Source organism: Medicago sativa, chromosome 3 (assembly GCF_051527215.1).
Source record: "Medicago sativa cultivar Bolivia chromosome 3, Bolivia_mono, whole genome shotgun sequence".
In the NCBI taxonomy this organism is placed as follows: Eukaryota; Viridiplantae; Streptophyta; class Magnoliopsida; order Fabales; family Fabaceae; genus Medicago; species Medicago sativa.
Window position 1 is genome coordinate 67154498 of NC_140751.1, and position 19262 is coordinate 67173759.

Genomic DNA, 19262 nt, shown 5'->3' on the forward strand with positions numbered 1-19262 from the left:
GCCTATGGTGCTTGTTGGGTGCTATGTGGAGATGTCATGAAATAGTTGTCCATCCGTGTGTGCCATTGAGTATTTGGTGAGATTATTCTTACTTCCATATTTTGATGCCAAGTGAAGCTTTAGTGATGAATTTAAAATTTACGAGTTTAGTTGCATATAAAAGAAAATTAAAGTAAGTACATTTTATTTTAATTTTGCTTATATGTTTTTTTTTTCTTCTTTCTATAATGTTCATTAGAAGTGTAGTTTGGGGATAACTTTTGGTTGTTGTGGGTTTTTGGGTTGATTGAATTTTCTGATCTAGTTCGTTTTGCTGCTATGTATCATTGGGTATTGGTCTCTTTTGGTGACAAATTTCGTTTTGGGGTTGATGTTCGGTACATATGCAGAGCTTTGATGTTATGGTTTGGTTCTTTTTTTTAGGTTTCAAGAATTCATACTTTGGTTTTGAAATTTGATAGTTGGTCTGTGATTTTGCAACTGATCCTTCTTCTTAGTCTTTGTGGGACTAGTTGTCGCAGTAGTTTTTTTTTTTTTCTTTTTCTCTTTTCTATTTTGTCTTGTTTGTTCTGTTTTGGTAGTTTTGGTGTAAAGATGATTGTTAGCCGGTATACATATACTTTTCTCTCAATCTTGAGTTCGTCTTATGCTTTGATTGAAATCAATGAATTTTTATTTAATTTTTTTATAGAAAAGAAAAATAGAGTAAATCATTTGGTTAAAAAAAAAAAACGGGGGGGCCATAATTTTTTTTCTTTCCTCCTTCCTCTTATTGTTAAAAAAAAAAAAACTCTAGGTTTCAAATTTATTTTAAATGTGCATTGAACTTGCTTTGTACTTCAAATTAAGATACGAGGACGTGAATTAAATTGATAGTTTAATTATGAATGTTAAAATTTATGTCATTCAACTAAATTAATTAAGTACATTTCATAGAGGTATTAGTTGCAAATGGTTTTGTTCTTCTAAGAAGAGCCTAAAGGAACTGGTATAAATTTTTACTAGAAATATTGTGTGTATGACATTTATTTTTCTTCTCCTTCTATGTGTCTTGCTTCTATTTGAGGTTATGGTGTGGTAGTCTCTACCTTGTGATTTCAGTGTTTTGGCTTGCATCCGATTGATTATTTTTTTCTGTTGTAGTTTTCTTTTGAGAGTTTCATGTTTGTGTTGTTTTATGTGTAGTTGTGTTTGTGGTGTTTGAGGTTGTGATGCATTTTTTGGAGGTTATATTGTGGTGATGGAAAGTTGGTCAGATATATTTTTTATTTATTTTTCCATAGTTGATTTGATATAAGTTGGATAGAAATTACTTCCCTTCGATCAGAGAGAGAACCTTTATTCATATTCTTTGTTAAATATTATTGACTCTCCTTTCCAAATGCTATGCGATTATTAGTTTTAAGAAATGTATTCCTCTTGTAAATGTTTATGTGATTACGTATATTTATATGTGTGTCACTTAATAAATAGAGAGTAACTTCTATAGTTTACAATTGTTAATGAAACTATTTGGTTGTGCTGTGATAAAGTTTAAGGTAAGTTAGTGATTCAAATGTTATATAGTTTAAGATAGTTAGGTCAAAATTAAATCAATTTTTCTCGTGAGCTCTGAATTTCGAGGACGAAATTCTTTTAAGGGGGGTAGAGTTGTAACACCCCAAATTTTCCAAAATATAGTTTCCATATATTTATACATCTGTTTGCTCTATAAATCTATGGGTATTAGTTTATGTGATTTTATGTTTAAATGTGGCTTGATTATTATTGTGACATTGTGGGGATTAATGATAAGTGTGCGCATAATTTATTTAAATTCTAATTATTTATTATATAAATAATTATCTTGGTGCCTTAGCAATATTTCGATTATCATCTCTTATATGTAAATTTGTTATGGTGAGATATCTTCCTATGCCTTTGATTTTATGGGTTATTTTTAGATTGCAATTATTTTAAAAATAATATTTTATTAGTGAAATATTTATGCTTGACATCTTTAAAAAAAAATTAAATTAATAAATAGATAGTTATGTTTGACACGGAAGGCTAATTGCTATTGTTTAAATGTCCATGTATTGACTTAATATACCAATGTGTGTTAAAAATCATCTGAGATAGCTTAGAAGGTAGAAAGCCCACATGCCTAGATTTATATCCATGCTGTATTCACTTTAACCTAATTGAGAAAGAAGTAGGCGCCGTACACACCACTACCAAATAAAAGTTGTGATGTTGTGTTAGTTATAAAACTAGTGTTGTCTCTCGGTTGCGATTTTGTTTGAACTGCCGTCACTGAATTGAGAAATCAATCCTATATTTTCATCTTCTTCACGAGAATATTTATCTTCACCGATTGGTAATTGAGAAGAGGAAACACGTATTCAATCAGTTGTTCAGATTCGTTGGTGTCTTTCAGTTCTCTATCCTCTCTTATATAATGTTAAAGCTTCAATCCAGGTATGGGGTGAGAGAGAAGAGTTCGAGATCATGAGTGTAAATTAATTGAGATGAACGGGAAAGTCGTATTTCCCAAAGTTCATTCGGGGCTCACCGCGACGGTTGTAGCCCTTGGAGAGAATGATTAAATTAATGTGCAAATTTGGAAGTGTGAGGTTAAAAGATGATTTAGAAACATTATTAAGTTGTTGCTTTGATTTAAATTATGTGAATATGTGGTATTTGATGTCAATGATAAATCTTGTGTATGTGTTCATGCTTGATTTGCCACAATTATTCAATGATTGATATAAACGTGATGTTATGTATTGTATACTTGATTGCATTAGAGTTTTTCTTTGCCACATGTATATGATGACTATTGAAATTGAGATGCTGGTTGGAATATGATTGTATGTGATTGAAAATATGGTATATGGTTTGATGATGAGAATAATGATGTTGACTAAAATTTGTGGTGTGAATGACGATGTATGTTCTTGATGACGATGTTATCTATGATGATGATGAGTTTGTTGATGATTTGTGTGCTTGCTTTAGAGTCGTGCATTTTAGGGGAAGTCTTGCATTAATATGTGGATTATGTGATTAAGTGTATCTGTGTAATACTTGCGGAATTTAATTGTTTGCGTTCATATAGAGTCTAGAGCATAAGTCTTGCATATGTGGGAGAAAAGTTCAGTAACATATCTCTGGCAACTATGTTGAGAAAAGTCCAGTAACATATCTCTGGATCCCATGTTGAGAAAAATCCAGTAATATAACTCTGGCAAAACGATGAGTAGGTGTGGTACCACATTCATATAGGTCTTAGGATTGAGTCCATGTGCATGAAAATTGATTGTGATTTGTATTTGGTGAATAAGTGTAATTGTGTGAAACGATGAAGGTAATTATCTGTTGATGATTTGTTATGAAGATGATTATTGGTGACTATATGTGTTGTGCCTATTTTCGAATTGAATGGTGACAATGTGTTTGTAAAGATTTTGGTTCTTATGTTGTAATGATATTTTTTTTTACTAATGTGTATTGAGTAGATATAATATATTGTTCAAGGTTTTGAATATTACGTTTGTGATGTGATATAGCTTTGACTTGATTTCTTACGTGTTCTTCTCATTTATTTTATACTATTACATGTTCTCGAAACTCACCCCTTCGTTGTTTGTGTTTGCTGGCTTGGCCCTGCGGTTGCGAAACCGTAGTTCTATAGGTTATGAGTCTTGGAGTCAAGTACATGCATTTCATGAAGACTTGTCTTTTGTCGTCTGTTATCTTGGGGAAAAGCACCGCTCTGATAGTGACACGGGAAAAGGGATATGTTTACTTATTTAGTTTTGTACAAGAAAACCATTGTCTATGATGTAAAAGAAAATATTTTCGAAAGCAATAGATTTGATGTTAATTTTATTATAATTTTCAATGAAGTGAAATCTGAATTATGTTTGTTATGAATCAATGTGATATCCTAAATCTTGTGGAAGAATTCTTAAACTATGAGAAAAGTTTTTATTTGACACTTTCTGCTGCGAATCAAATTCTATTTTTAATTAAATAATAGTAATAATTATTTTTGGGATTTAGGGTGTCACAATAGTGGTATCAGAGCAGGTCTGTCCAATTAATCCTTGTGGGTTATGTGTCAGTCATGTGTCTATTGTGATTGTGTGCATCCTTGTCAATTGTCTGGTAGTTTTCACCATTAAAAAAAAAAAAAAAGTTCTGTGGTTGTTTTCCTTCTATGATGTGTTATGTGCCTATGGTGCTTGTTGGGTGCTATGTGGAGATGTCATGAAATAGTTGTCCATCCGTGTGTGCCATTGAGTATTTGGTGAGATTATTCTTACTTCCATATTTTGATGCCAAGTGAAGCTTTAGTGATGAATTTAAAATTTACGAGTTTAGTTGCATATAAAAGAAAATTAAAGTAAGTACATTTTATTTTAATTTTGCTTATATGTTTTTTTTTTTCTTCTTTCTATAATGTTCATTAGAAGTGTAGTTTGGGGATAACTTTTGGTTGTTGTGGGTTTTTGGGTTGATTGAATTTTCTGATCTAGTTCGTTTTGCTGCTATGTATCATTGGGTATTGGTCTCTTTTGGTGACAAATTTCGTTTTGGGGTTGATGTTCGGTACATATGCAGAGCTTTGATGTTATGGTTTGGTTCTTTTTTTTAGGTTTCAAGAATTCATACTTTGGTTTTGAAATTTGATAGTTGGTCTGTGATTTTGCAACTGATCCTTCTTCTTAGTCTTTGTGGGACTAGTTGTCGCAGTAGTTTTTTTTTTTCTTTTTCTCTTTTCTATTTTGTCTTGTTTGTTCTGTTTTGGTAGTTTTGGTGTAAAGATGATTGTTAGCCGGTATACATATACTTTTCTCTCAATCTTGAGTTCGTCTTATGCTTTGATTGAAATCAATGAATTTTTATTTAATTTTTTTATAGAAAAGAAAAATAGAGTAAATCATTTGGTTAAAAAAAAAAAAAACGGGGGGGCCATAATTTTTTTTCTTTCCTCCTTCCTCTTATTGTTAAAAAAAAAAAAAAACTCTAGGTTTCAAATTTATTTTAAATGTGCATTGAACTTGCTTTGTACTTCAAATTAAGATACGAGGACGTGAATTAAATTGATAGTTTAATTATGAATGTTAAAATTTATGTCATTCAACTAAATTAATTAAGTACATTTCATAGAGGTATTAGTTGCAAATGGTTTTGTTCTTCTAAGAAGAGCCTAAAGGAACTGGTATAAATTTTTACTAGAAATATTGTGTGTATGACATTTATTTTTCTTCTCCTTCTATGTGTCTTGCTTCTATTTGAGGTTATGGTGTGGTAGTCTCTACCTTGTGATTTCAGTGTTTTGGCTTGCATCCGATTGATTATTTTTTTCTGTTGTAGTTTTCTTTTGAGAGTTTCATGTTTGTGTTGTTTTATGTGTAGTTGTGTTTGTGGTGTTTGAGGTTGTGATGCATTTTTTGGAGGTTATATTGTGGTGATGGAAAGTTGGTCAGATATATTTTTTATTTATTTTTCCATAGTTGATTTGATATAAGTTGGATAGAAATTACTTCCCTTCGATCAGAGAGAGAACCTTTATTCATATTCTTTGTTAAATATTATTGACTCTCCTTTCCAAATGCTATGCGATTATTAGTTTTAAGAAATGTATTCCTCTTGTAAATGTTTATGTGATTACGTATATTTACATGTGTGTCACTTAATAAATAGAGAGTAACTTCTATAGTTTACAATTGTTAATGAAACTATTTGGTTGTGCTGTGATAAAGTTTAAGGTAAGTTAGTGATTCAAATGTTATATAGTTTAAGATAGTTAGGTCAAAATTAAATCAATTTTTCTCGTGAGCTCTGAATTTCGAGGACGAAATTCTTTTAAGGGGGGTAGAGTTGTAACACCCCAAATTTTCCAAAATATAGTTTCCATATATTTATAGATCTGTTTGCTCTATAAATCTATGGGTATTAGTTTATGTGATTTTATGTTTAAATGTGGCTTGATTATTATTGTGACATTGTGGGGATTAATGATAAGTGTGCGCATAATTTATTTAAATTTAATTATTTATTATATAAATAATTATCTTGGTGCCTTAGCAATATTTCGATTATCATCTCTTATATGTAAATTTGTTATGGTGAGATATCTTCCTATGCCTTTGATTTTATGGGTTATTTTTAGATTGCAATTATTTTAAAAATAATATTTTATTAGTGAAATATTTATGCTTGACATCTTTAAAAAAAAATTTAAATTAATAAATAGATAGTTATGTTTGACACGGAAGGCTAATTGCTATTGTTTAAATGTCCATGTATTGACTTAATATACCAATGTGTGTTAAAAATCATCTGAGATAGCTTAGAAGGTAGAAAGCCCACATGCCTAGATTTATATCCATGCTGTATTCACTTTAACCTAATTGAGAAAGAAGTAGGCGCCGTACACACCACTACCAAATAAAAGTTGTGATGTTGTGTTAGTTATAAAACTAGTGTTGTCTCTCGGTTGCGATTTTGTTTGAACTGCCGTCACTGAATTGAGAAATCAATCCTATATTTTCATCTTCTTCACGAGAATATTTATCTTCACCGATTGGTAATTGAGAAGAGGAAACACGTATTCAATCAGTTGTTCAGATTCGTTGGTGTCTTTCAGTTCTCTATCCTCTCTTATATAATGTTAAAGCTTCAATCCAGGTATGGGGTGAGAGAGAAGAGTTCGAGATCATGGGTGTAAATTAATTGAGATGAACGGGAAAGTCGTATTTCCCAAAGTTCATTCGGGGCTCACCGCGTCGGTTGTAGCCCTTGGAGAGAATGATTAAATTAATGTGCAAATTTGGAAGTGTGAGGTTAAAAGATGATTTAGAAACATTATTAAGTTGTTGCTTTGATTTAAATTATGTGAATATGTGATATTTGATGTCAATGATAAATCTTGTGTATGTGTTCATGCTTGATTTGCCACAATTATTCAATGATTGATATAAACGTGATGTTATGTATTGTATACTTGATTGCATTAGAGTTTTTCTTTGCCACATGTATATGATGACTATTGAAATTGAGATGCTGGTTGGAATATGATTGTATGTGATTGAAAATATGGTATATGGTTTGATGATGAGAATAATGATGTTGACTAAAATTTGTGGTGTGAATGACGATGTATGTTCTTGATGACGATGTTATCTATGATGATGATGAGTTTGTTGATGATTTGTGTGCTTGCTTTAGAGTCGTGCATTTTAGGGGAAGTCTTGCATTAATATGTGGATTATGTGATTAAGTGTATCTGTGTAATACTTGCGGAATTTAATTGTTTGCGTTCATATAGAGTCTAGAGCATAAGTCTTGCATATGTGGGAGAAAAGTTCAGTAACATATCTCTGGCAACTATGTTGAGAAAAGTCCAGTAACATATCTCTGGATCCCATGTTGAGAAAAGTCCAGTAATATAACTCTGGCAAAACGATGAGTAGGTGTGGTACCACATTCATATAGGTCTTAGGATTGAGTCCATGTGCATGAAAATTGATTGTGATTTGTATTTGGTGAATAAGTGTAATTGTGTGAAACGATGAAGGTAATTATCTGTTGATGATTTGTTATGAAGATGATTATTGGTGACTATATGTGTTGTGCCTATTTTCGAATTGAATGGTGACAATGTGTTTGTAAAGATTTTGGTTCTTATGTTGTAATGATATTTTTTTTTACTAATGTGTATTGAGTAGATATAATATATTGTTCAAGGTTTTGAATATTACGTTTGTGATGTGATATAGCTTTGACTTGATTTCTTACGTGTTCTTCTCATTTATTTTATACTATTACATGTTCTCGAAACTCACCCCTTCGTTGTTTGTGTTTGCTGGCTTGGCCCTGCGGTTGCGAAACCGTAGTTCTATAGGTTATGAGTCTTGGAGTCAAGTACATGCATTTCATGAAGACTTGTCTTTTGTCGTCTGTTATCTTGGGGAAAAGCACCGCTCTGATAGTGACACGGGAAAAGGGATATGTTTACTTATTTAGTTTTGTACAAGAAAACCATTGTCTATGATGTAAAAGAAAATATTTTCGAAAGCAATAGATTTGATGTTAATTTTATTATAATTTTCAATGAAGTGAAATCTGAATTATGTTTGTTATGAATCAATGTGATATCCTAAATCTTGTGGAAGAATTCTTAAACTATGAGAAAAGTTTTTATTTGACACTTTCTGCTGCGAATCAAATTCTATTTTTAATTAAATAATAGTAATAATTATTTTTGGGATTTAGGGTGTCACATACAGCAAACTTTTTTCCTTAACAAGCCAAACTCGCTCACTGAAATTAGCACCGGGGAGAATCAAGAAGTGGGTTTCATGAGCAACAAACTTATCCACACATATTTCATACATCAAAATATCAAAGGCTAACTTTCCGCATTGAAAGTAAAAAGAGGAGACATGAGTTCAGATGCTAAAATTGAAAACAGTAAATGTTATTTGGGAGAAGTGAGAATTGTAGGTCCTGTGAAATAATATCTGAACAACAATTTTTCCATTGCAATCTAGCAACACAAGGCTTTCCTTTTGTTTTCAATGAATTGTTGAACTCTTCGATTAGTTACCGTTTAGAACACCATCATTGTCACAATCCTGCTGTATGGATTTTCATAAACAAAAGTCGTAATTTGCCCTGCTCTTTCCTTTTTCGTTTTGTTCGTTATTATTATTGTAAAACCATTGGTGTTCTCCGAGTGTTTCCTTTGCACTCCTTGTGTTGGGATCTCTTTTTGTGTATATAAATTTCCTTTTTGCTAAAAACAATTTTTTTTTTCTTAATTAATGATTTGGTCCCTTAAGTTATTTGTTGTTTGTTGGTTACGTTTTGGTCCATAAGTTATTACCGATACATTTTGGTCCCTTAAGTTATACTTTGTTAGCCAAATAAATCCTTGCCGTCAACTTTTGTCTAAAACCGTTAAAATTCATCATCAACTCCAGAAATTCATCACATTCATCATCAAACCCAGAAATTCATCATCTCCATCAACACCCTTCATGAAATTCATCAACAAACCAAGAAGAAAAAAAACTCAAGAAACCCAATAATCTAATTTAAACATCAATATTCAATTTTTCCCCAAATTCAAACCTCTAACCTCAAATTTTCCATATTTCTTCTAAACCATCTTCCCCAAATAAATTCACGACACAAACCAAACAACCCCCAAAAAAAGAAACTCAAAATCATCATCTTCATCTATGTCTCGTTTAACACTGCTAAAAGCAATGACTTATCACTCAAATCCATATTGGTGCTACACTACCTCTTATTCCTCACAAAAGCATGGCACAATTTTGAGTTTTGATGAGAGGGATTTGGAACGATTTTGTGAGAGGGATTTGTTGGTGATGATTCAAAGCGAGAGAGAACAAAACAATGAGAATAACAAATTACTTATTCTGTGAAAGGCATTGAATTTTTTTAATAGGGTCTTGTTAATGAGTGTCCCTGAGACACTCTTTAAGCATCCTAAATTTAGAAAATATTCTTGAAAAAAGTCAAATATTACAAATTCTAATGCATTGATTACATAAATTTTTATAAAAACTTACTATTAAAGGTGCTTAAAGAGTGTCCGGGGGCACTCGTTAACCTTTCCCTTTTAATAATAATAAGGATTGGAAAGATAGAGCTGGGAAAGATAAAAATAAGAAATTGTTGGAAAGAAGACATTAAGGTATAAGTTCATGGGTATTGAAATTAGTTTAAATATGAAAAAATAATTTGAGGATTTTTGGGTCATTGAGAGAAGGAGGAGATGATGAAGAAAATGAGTTTTCTGGGTTGATGATGAATTTCTAGATTTGATGCTGAATTTTAACTGTTTTTGACAAAAGTTAACGGCAAGGATTTATTTGGTTAACAGAGTATAAAATTAAGGGACCAAAACGTAATATTAATAACTTTTGAGACCAAAATGTAACCAACAAATAACTTAAGAGACCAAATCATTAATCAAGCCATTTTTTTTTTACCCAAAACAAAACACTCAAAATTCATCCCATAAAACATACAAATATTCTTTTTCTAATAAGATGTTTTCTTTCTTTTTTTCTCAAATTATTTGTCCCTTTTATAATACAAATAAAATATATTTTTTCCACTAACATACCCTTATTTATTGCATTTCAATTATCTATATATATTCCACTAACTATAATTAATAAGGGTATTTTAATAAATAATACATATTTTATCATTAAAATCGACACTATTAATCGTTTACTTTTTTGAAATGATTAATCATTTATTTAATAACCATGTAAAACTCAAATACAAGAGTTAATGTTAATGTTAATGTGCGACTGAGGGAGTAAAAATTTGTTTGGATGAGTTACTTTATTAAAGAGAGAAGGAAAAATAAACCAATCAGCTTAAAGCGATTTTAAGTCTTATTAGACATGGAGTAATAAATGGTGAGTACTTTATTTGGATGAGCTACTTTATTAAAGCTCAATATTTCATTTTTCAATTATTGCATCATTTTGTAATATGTTAATTCTATAATCTGTTTGGTAGAGGTGATTTATGAGAGAGAGAAATAGGTGAGAGAGCGATACAAGAGAAGTGCAATATTTCTTTAGTTTGGTACATCAGAGAATTAGAGAAGAGAGAAGAGATAGACATGGGTCCCACTATTTTTAGGACTCTCTCCAAGTAAGCTGAGAAAGTGGAGAGAAAGATCCACTTTTTTGTGATCTTCCACATTTACCCTTTGTCTTTTTCTCTTTAATGCTTGTTGAGTTTGATTTTTTGTTTTTTTTTTTCAAAACTAGTTATGCCAAAACATATGATTAACGCAACATAAAAATAAAAGAAAGTATCAAATAAAAATCTATTGTAACATAACATTTTTCTTTGAAAAAGGACTAAGTGAGTTATCTTAAACAAAATTCAAAAAAAAAAATTGTAACAAAATACAAATTATTATGTTGTAATTATTTTATTTTATTAGTAATTCAACGCAAGCAAAAGTATATCAAATATTACTTTTAATAAAAAAATATTATTAAGTATACAAAATAATGCATTTAATTAATTACATTGCATTTTAAAATAATTTTATTTAGAAAAGCAATAATAAAATAGTATACATTAGTTTTTTTTAATTGAAGGACATTTTTGTCCTTTCATAAATAATTACATTTCTCTCTTCTCACTCTCTATCAAACCAAACAAGAGAAGAGAGAGAATACACTTCTTTCATTCCTATTTCTCATCTCTTTCTCTTATTTCAAACAATACCTCAAATCTTCTCTATTTCTCACCTCTTTCCCTCTTCTCTTACTTTCTCTCACCTCTTTCTCTCTTCTCATTTTCTTCTCAAAACCAAACACAGGGAAAAGGTATGTGCCACCAGCCAAATATTTTCTTGCCCCACCAAACCAAATCATGACCGTTGGTTGGTTTCTATTGACTTGGAAATGAATAGATTATTACAAATGTGAAAGTGAGATCAATTATTGAAGCTTTATATCAACAAGGATGATTATAAATAATGGAAACTGTACTTTATATTAGTTGTAAATGAAGATTCTCGATAATGGAAACTTTACTTTATACTAATAATTAAATACTGTCCGTTCTTTTTCTTTTGGACCATAAACTTTACTTTAAACTAATGAGAACTTGAAATGCAGTCAGCACTGCCTTATTCTGTAAACTGGAGAAAGATCAGGAAGACTGTTCATTAAACTTGATTATCCACTGAAAGTGCTGTCAATAAGGTAAATAACAATCATATGGTTTTATTTTAATCATAATCAGTGGATATTTAGTTCATTGTTTAATGGTACCAAAGTTTGAAAATTTGATATTGAGGGTTGATAAATCAACTTGAGTTTGATGTTTTTGTATGATTTTTTTTTTGCTCTAACCATATTAGTTGCTTGTCAATTTAACCATGTGGTGCTCTAATTTCAATTTACTCTTTTCTAAAGTTTTGTGAAGTATCAGTGTACTGACAAAAGAACCTTACGACTTTAGTTGGATAGAAAATAAATGATATGAAAGGATTACTTAGTAAGTTGCAACTCTACAAGGTCTTATCTGAAAAGGTTACCTTATTAGTTACAGGATACGATATACATTAACAGTTTAAAGGGTGGCAAATGCATACATTGAATCTATAAATGTAATTGCATCTCCAACTTTTGTTTGCTGCAGAACATGAATTGCAGTGAATATTACTCCTAATTCTCTAGATTCTAGCTGCTGCCTGCTGCCGAGAAAGGAATAGGTTTTTCAAAAGGATGTGCTTAAACCAGTAACACCATTCAGGTTGAAAACAATCTCATGGTTATTTTTCTTTTGTTACTTTCTCAGATTTTCTATTTGTATATGATTTCCATTTTCGGTTTGTGCTACAATTTTCTATATGATTAACTTGCATATTATTTTCGAAGATAAATTTGGTAACTAGAAATTTCCTAAAAGGATCTTGAACGTAAATATTGGATGGAATTCTTGTTTGAAAAGTGGGTCGTCAAGTTCAATTTTTCTAATAAACAGAATCAGAATGAGGAAAATCTTATTACAGAAAAAGAGCGTGAATGATATGCTCAGAGAACGAGATTCGACATCAACCATGTTATTTTCAAAATACACAATACTATACATAGATGCCTAACTTTGATCTATTGAAATTTATTTAGATGGCGAGTTTCCTAAATGATTATAAATAATGGAAACTTTACTATATACTAATAATTAAGTACTGTCCGTTCTTTTTCATTTGGACCATAAATTTTGCCTGCTGCTTTTGTTTGCTGCAGAACTTGGAATGCAGATTGGAGAATGATCAGGAAGATTGTTCGTATGACTTGAATATCCGCTGAAAGTGCTGTGAATAAGGTAAATAAGAATCACTGTCATAACAATTGCCTCATAACCTAGAATCAATGACACTTTCTAACCCTTTTACGACAAGTATATATGTGTCAATCCCTCTTCTACTGTTGGATATTTTAATTAAAAGTTTACCTTATTGCCTCTCCAGCTTTTGTTTGCTGCAGAACATGAATTGTAGTGAATATTACTCCTAACTTTGATCTATTGAAATTTTTTAGATGGCGAGTTTTCTGACTGATTTGGCGAAACCTTATGTGGAGAAATTGATTAATGGGGCAATCGCAGAGACAGGTTATATATGTTGCTTCACGCGCATTGCTAATGATTTTGAAGAAGAAAGAGTTGGGTTTGAAAGAGATAGGACAACTGTCAAGGAACTTGTTGATCAGGCAATTAGAAGAGGAGACAGTGTTCAAGATAATGTTCGTTCATGGGAAAAAGAAGCTGATGAGCTCATTCAAGAAGACACCAAAGCAAAACAAAAATGTATTTTTGGATTTTGTCCCGATTGCATATGGCGATATAGAAGGGGAAAGGATCTGGCAAATAAGAAGGAGAAAATTAAAAAATTAATTGAAACTAGAAAGGATCTTGTAATTGGACTCCCTGCTCATCTTCCAGATGTTGAACGTTATTCATCCAAACACTATATTTCTTTTGAAAGTAGGGAATTCAAATACAAAGAGCTTTTAGATGCTCTGAAAGATGACAACAATTATATAACCGGGTTGCAAGGGATGGGGGGCACAGGAAAAACTACATTGGCCAAAGAAGTTGGGAAGGAACTTAAGCAATCCAAACAATTTACTTACGTCATCGATACAACAGTGTCATTGTCTCCTGATATCAGAAAGATTCAAGATGATATTGCTGGACCCTTGGGAGTGAAATTTGACGACTGTAGTGAATCAGACCGACCCAAAAAACTATGGAGCAGATTAACCAATGAAGGTAAGATTGATCAGAACGAGGAAAAGAAGATTCTTCTAATATTGGATGATGTGTGGGATGTTATCGATTTTGATAAAATAGGGATTCCTGACAATCACAAAGACTGTAGAATTCTTGTAACCACGCGCAATCTCTATGTCTGCAACAGATTAGGATGCAATAAGACAATCCAACTGGAGGTCCTATCTGATGAAGAAGCATGGACCATGTTCCAAAGGCATGCTGGTCTAAAAGAAATGTCACCTACAAGTTTGCTCGACAAGGGCCGTAAAATTGCAAATGAATGCAAAGGGTTACCAGTTGCAATTGCTGTTATTGCCAGTAGTTTGAAGGGCATACAAAATCCGAAGGTTTGGGATGGGGCCTTAAAATCCTTGCAGAAACCCTTGCACGGTGTTGATGAGGAAGTGTTTAAAATTTATAAATGCTTGCATGTTAGCTATGATAATATGAAGAATGAGAATGCCATGAGACTATTCCTCTTGTGTTCTGTATTTCGAGAAGATGAAAAAATTTCTACCGAAAGGTTAACCAGACTTGGCATCGGAGGAGGCCTTTTTGGGGACTATTTTGACAGCTATGATGATGCTCGAAACCAAGTTGTTATATCCACAAATAAACTCGTAGAATTTTGTTTATTGTTGGAGGCCGATCAAAACAGAGTGAAAATGCATGACTTGGTTCGTGATGCAGCCCAATGGATAGCGAACAAAGAGATTCGAACGGTGAAGTTGTATGATAAAAACCAAAAGGCAATGGTTGAAAGGGAGGCAAATATTAAATATTTGTTATGTGAAGGAAAGCTTAAAGATGTGTTTTCCTTTAAGCTTGATGGTTCCAAGCTTGAGATTCTAATTGTCATTGTGCATAAGGATGAAGATTGTCAGAATGTGAAAATCCAAGTCCTGAACTCATTTTTTGAAAATATTCTGGACCTTAGAGTTTTTTATTTAATCTATGATCATTATCCTGAACTAGCTCTATCATTACCTCATTCAATTCAGTCATTGAAGAATATTCGATCTCTTCTCTTTACATGTGTCAATTTGGGTGACATCTCTATTTTGGGAAACCTGCAAAGCCTTGAGACTCTTGATTTGGATGAGTGTAAAATTGATGAATTGCCTCATGGAATCACAAAACTAGAGAAACTGAAATTATTGAACTTGGAAGATTGTGGAATTGCAAGGAATAATCCTTTTGAAGTGATTGAAGGATGCTCATCACTTGAAGAGTTGTATTTCACAGGTAGCTTTAATGAATTTTGCAAAGAAATAACTTTTCCTAAATTACGAAGGTTTAATATTGATGAATATTCAAGTTCAGTGGGCGAATCATCATCAAAGCGTGTGTCTGTTCTATTCAAAGATGGCATTTTCCTATCTGAAACAACACTCAAGTATTGTATGCAAGAAGCAGAGGTTCTTAGACTAAGAAGAATCGAGGGGGAATGGAAAAACATCATACCTGAGATTGTTCCCATGGATCAAGGTATGAATGATATAGTTGAGCTTCGTTTGAGATGCATTTCACAACTAAAATGCCTCATTGACAGTAAGCATACTCAAGTATCGAAGGTATTCTCCAAGTTGGTTGTACTAGTGCTCGAAGGAATGGATAATTTGGAAGAATTGTGCAATGGTCCTCTTTCCTTTGACTCTCTGAACAATTTAAAGGAGTTGTCCATCAGTGATTGTAAACATTTGAAAAGCTTATTTAAGTGCAACCTAAACCTATTCAATCTAAAGAGTGTGTCATTGATACGATGCCCAATGTTGATCTCCTTATTTCAACAGTCAACTGCTGTTAGCCTACTGTCGTTAGAGAGATTGGAAATAGATGACTGTGGATGTCTTGAATACATAATAAATGAAAGAAAAGGGCAGGAATCGAGAGGTGAAATTGTTGATGATAATAACAACACAAGTCATGGCTTAATATTTCAGAAACTGGAGGTTCTTAGTATTAAGAAGTGTCCAGAACTTGAATTTGTACTTCCGTTTCTCTATGCTCATGATCTTCCAGCACTAGAATCCATCACAATAATAAGTTGTGATAAGCTGAAATACATATTTGGCAAAGATGTCCAGCTTGGTTCCCTCAAAAAAATGGAGCTTGGTGGCATACCGAATTTCATAGACATTTTCCCAGAATGTAATCGTACAATGTGTTTGTCCATTAAGAAGCCATCTTCCATTTCTGGAGATGCTTCCGAACCACAAGAACAATCAGAACCAATCACATGCAATATATATTGTTGTGGTAAAAAATATGGGCACAGATTGAGGAGTACCACAAGGACTAAAACCCCATTGGTTTCTAAGGATCAACCGCAGGACAATTTAATGGTAACCCTCTTACCTTCTATTTCTTCTGTGATGTTATTTTTTGTAATTTTTTAATACATACCATTAATCTCTGAAGCATGTGAGTGAAAATTGTGACTTTCTCTTATTTATTAATAATATAGTATTAGGAAAATGCTACTTCTCAAGAAAAATATCTTCAAGAATTGTTCAAGACACAGTTGGCAAATTTTAATTGGATGATTTATTTGTCCACTTCCTATTTTTCAGCCACACCTCCTTGAATTGTGGCAAATAGTGCATTGTGATTGGCTATTCTTTATTCTTGAAGAATTCTTGATGTTATTTTTCTAGAGATATAGCATTGCTCATAGTATTATATGTGCATAGGAGTTTTTTGTGGTTGTAAACAACTAAATTGAAGAATTTAGCCCTCTCATGTTATATTATATAGCAAAACTCATGATTTTATTGACGTAGCCGTTCTTTAGTTTTTTTTAAAAATAGACGTATTCTTGTACCGGTACTCGTATCGTACTGGGTACTGCACCCGTACCTATGCAACATAGCTATTGATACAATTTATTATTTGAAGAAAAAAAAAATTTAAATTCATTTTATTAGACATCCTATGCTTGAAGATTACTATTAATGTACATTTTTTATTTGGGTAGAAATAAGAGATTGTTTAACTTCTATTTTTATTTGGATTGGATGACATGATTGCAGAAATCAAATTCATATTGCCTTAACATATGGGAACGTGCTCAATGTCTTTCAACACAATCACATATCTGGTGCAATATTAAAGAGATTAGACTGAAAAATATTTCGAAGATGAAATCGGTATTTGTCCTATCCATTGCTCCAAGAATGTTGTTGGAGACTCTGTCCATTGACAACTGTGATGAATTGAAGCACATTATAATAGACATGGGAGATCATGACAACACTGTTGGCAATAACTGGGGCACTGTCTTCCCAAATTTAAGAAATTTCAAAGTTGAAGATTGTGAGAAATTGGAATACATGATTGGGCATGACACTGATGATCATCAAAACCACACTGAGATTCATCTTCATCTTCCAGCATTGGAGTCCTTCGTTCTTCGTAATCTGCCAAGTTTAGTCAGCATGTGTCCCAAACAATATCACACAACATTTCCACCTTTGAAAGAACTTGTACTCAATAAATGTGGGGACGGTAAAATCATCAAGGTATCCCTATTTTGTATATCTTTGTTGTTTGTGAATCTAAACTTGTCGATTTTAAGTCATCATATATTATTAAATGATTTTTTTATAAAAACTTCCTCCACATAAGTTTCTCTATTTTTGTTACTTTTTATATTTTGATGTTTAAAAAGTTTATATTTCATTCATCTTATGCTAAACAAAAATTGTGGAGCAACATTGAATAATGTTCAAATCCTGCCTGCAAAAAAATATTAAAAAAATTAAAATTCAAAAGATGATTAAACATGTTTGGTTTCATCACAAACTGTTTGTAGGATAATTTTGTAAGAATTGAAAAATGCGGTTTTTTATACTTATTTTATGCATTGTGTCTATTGTACTTACAGGACTTTGTTATTCTTATTTTATGCATTGTGTTTATTTCCTTCCATTCATTAATTGCAGGAATTGAGTGGGAATATTGTGGATCATTTTCTCGCTTTGGAGACACTCGTGGTAAATAATAACTCCAAAGTAGAAAGTTTCATTTGTCTGAATGAAATAAATGAAAAGCAAATGAACTTAGCTTTGAAAGACATTTATTTAAATGTTTTGCCGATGATGACATGCCTTTTTGTGGGTCCCAAAAATTCGTTCTCTCTCCAAAACCTTAGAATAATAATAATCATGCGATGTGAAAAATTGAAAATTGTTTTCTCCACTTCTATAATAAGGTATCTACCACAGTTGTTTAGTATAAGAATTGAGGAATGCAAAGAGTTGAAGCATATTATTGAAGATGATTTGGAGAGTAAAAAATCCTCAAATGTTATGTCTACAACAAAGACATGCTTCCCAAAGCTAGATACACTTGTTGTAGTAAAGTGCAACAAGTTGAAATATGTCTTTCCAATTTCCTTATGTAAAGACCTTCCTGAGCTATATCTTCTGAGAATTGAAGAATGCAATGAGTTGAGGCATATTATTGAAGATGATTTGGAGAATACAACAAAGACATGTTTCCCAAAGCTACGATCTCTTGTTGTAGTAAAGTGCAACAAATTGAAATATGTCTTTCCAATCTCCATATGTAAAGAGCTTCCTGAGCTACAGATTCCAATGATAAGAGAAGCAGATGAGTTAGAGGAAATATTTGTAAGTGAAGGTGATGATCACAAAGTGGAGATTCCAAATCTGAAAGTTGTAATATTTGAAAATCTACCAAGCCTCTACCATGACCAGGGAATTCAATTTCAAGCTGTAAAATATCGTTTCATACAGAATTGTCAAAAACTATCTCTGGCTTCAGCATCAACAGCAGACTTCGAAAATGATATTTCTGCTTCAGATTTTGGCTATGGTACTGACTCTATCCAATATATTTTTAAAAACTATTACATGTTGGCCGTAAATAATTACATATCATGCATTAGTATTGTTAAAGGATAAAAACAATTGAATCTTCAGAAGTAGCGATATTACGTATGCATGCATAAGTATTTCTAAAACGTAAGGGATCGTGTAGTGACCTATCGAATAGAAGCTTTAATTTTATGTAAAATTTAATTATTATGTAGATAGATAAACAATATTGTGCATGTTTAAACTTAAAAATGATGATATACAATTGAAAGCGGAAGTTTTTATTTTATTATGCTTGAGTTACTATATAAGGATGTTAATCTCTATTATACTTTGCTGTAGATTCTAAATTGTTTGACCATTGGAAGACTCTGTTTCAACAATTACAAAGAGAGACCAAAGGCCACGATAGTGGTAATGAAAATCCTAGTCCACAAACCACGAAAGATTTTGCGGTTGGGATTGAAGTTCAAACAGCATTGGAACACAAGTTGACTTCTCCACAGGTAAATACTAATAAATATTTTGAGGTTAGGATTGAAGTCCAGAAATCCTGTGCTTACCACTTCTGAATCC

General features: G+C 31.9%; 1 protein-coding gene and 2 long non-coding RNA genes across 7 annotated transcripts in view; all 3 read left to right on the forward strand.

The window, feature by feature from the left end:
- The window catches only part of LOC146939361 (uncharacterized), a 74427-nt gene that overhangs the window by 52182 nt on the left and 2983 nt on the right, over positions 1–19262 (forward strand). For 2 of the 5 annotated variants that reach the window (XM_085757440.1, XM_085757444.1), the window contains exons 1-7: positions 11482–11768; positions 12208–12321; positions 12816–12894; positions 13110–16190; positions 16878–17366; positions 17790–18684; positions 19029–19192. The exons of 2 other annotated variants lie outside the window; for them this stretch is intronic. In XM_085757440.1, coding sequence (XP_085613566.1) covers positions 13110–16190; positions 16878–17366; positions 17790–18684; positions 19029–19192 — 4629 coding nt within the window. In that variant the 5' untranslated portion in view covers positions 11482–11768; positions 12208–12321; positions 12816–12894. Of the gene's footprint in view, positions 1–11481; positions 11769–12207; positions 12322–12815; positions 12895–13109; positions 16191–16877; positions 17367–17789; positions 18685–19028; positions 19193–19262 lie in introns of those variants that run through there. One more of the 5 variants, XM_085757442.1, reaches the window with a different exon arrangement.
- On the forward strand, positions 2055–3918 carry LOC146939364 (uncharacterized). The gene is made up of 2 exons (XR_015033442.1): positions 2055–2460; positions 3669–3918. It is a non-coding gene; the product is annotated as an uncharacterized LOC146939364 (long non-coding RNA).
- On the forward strand, positions 6344–8139 carry LOC146939365 (uncharacterized). Its single transcript, XR_015033443.1, has 2 exons — positions 6344–6681; positions 7890–8139. It is a non-coding gene; the product is annotated as an uncharacterized LOC146939365 (long non-coding RNA).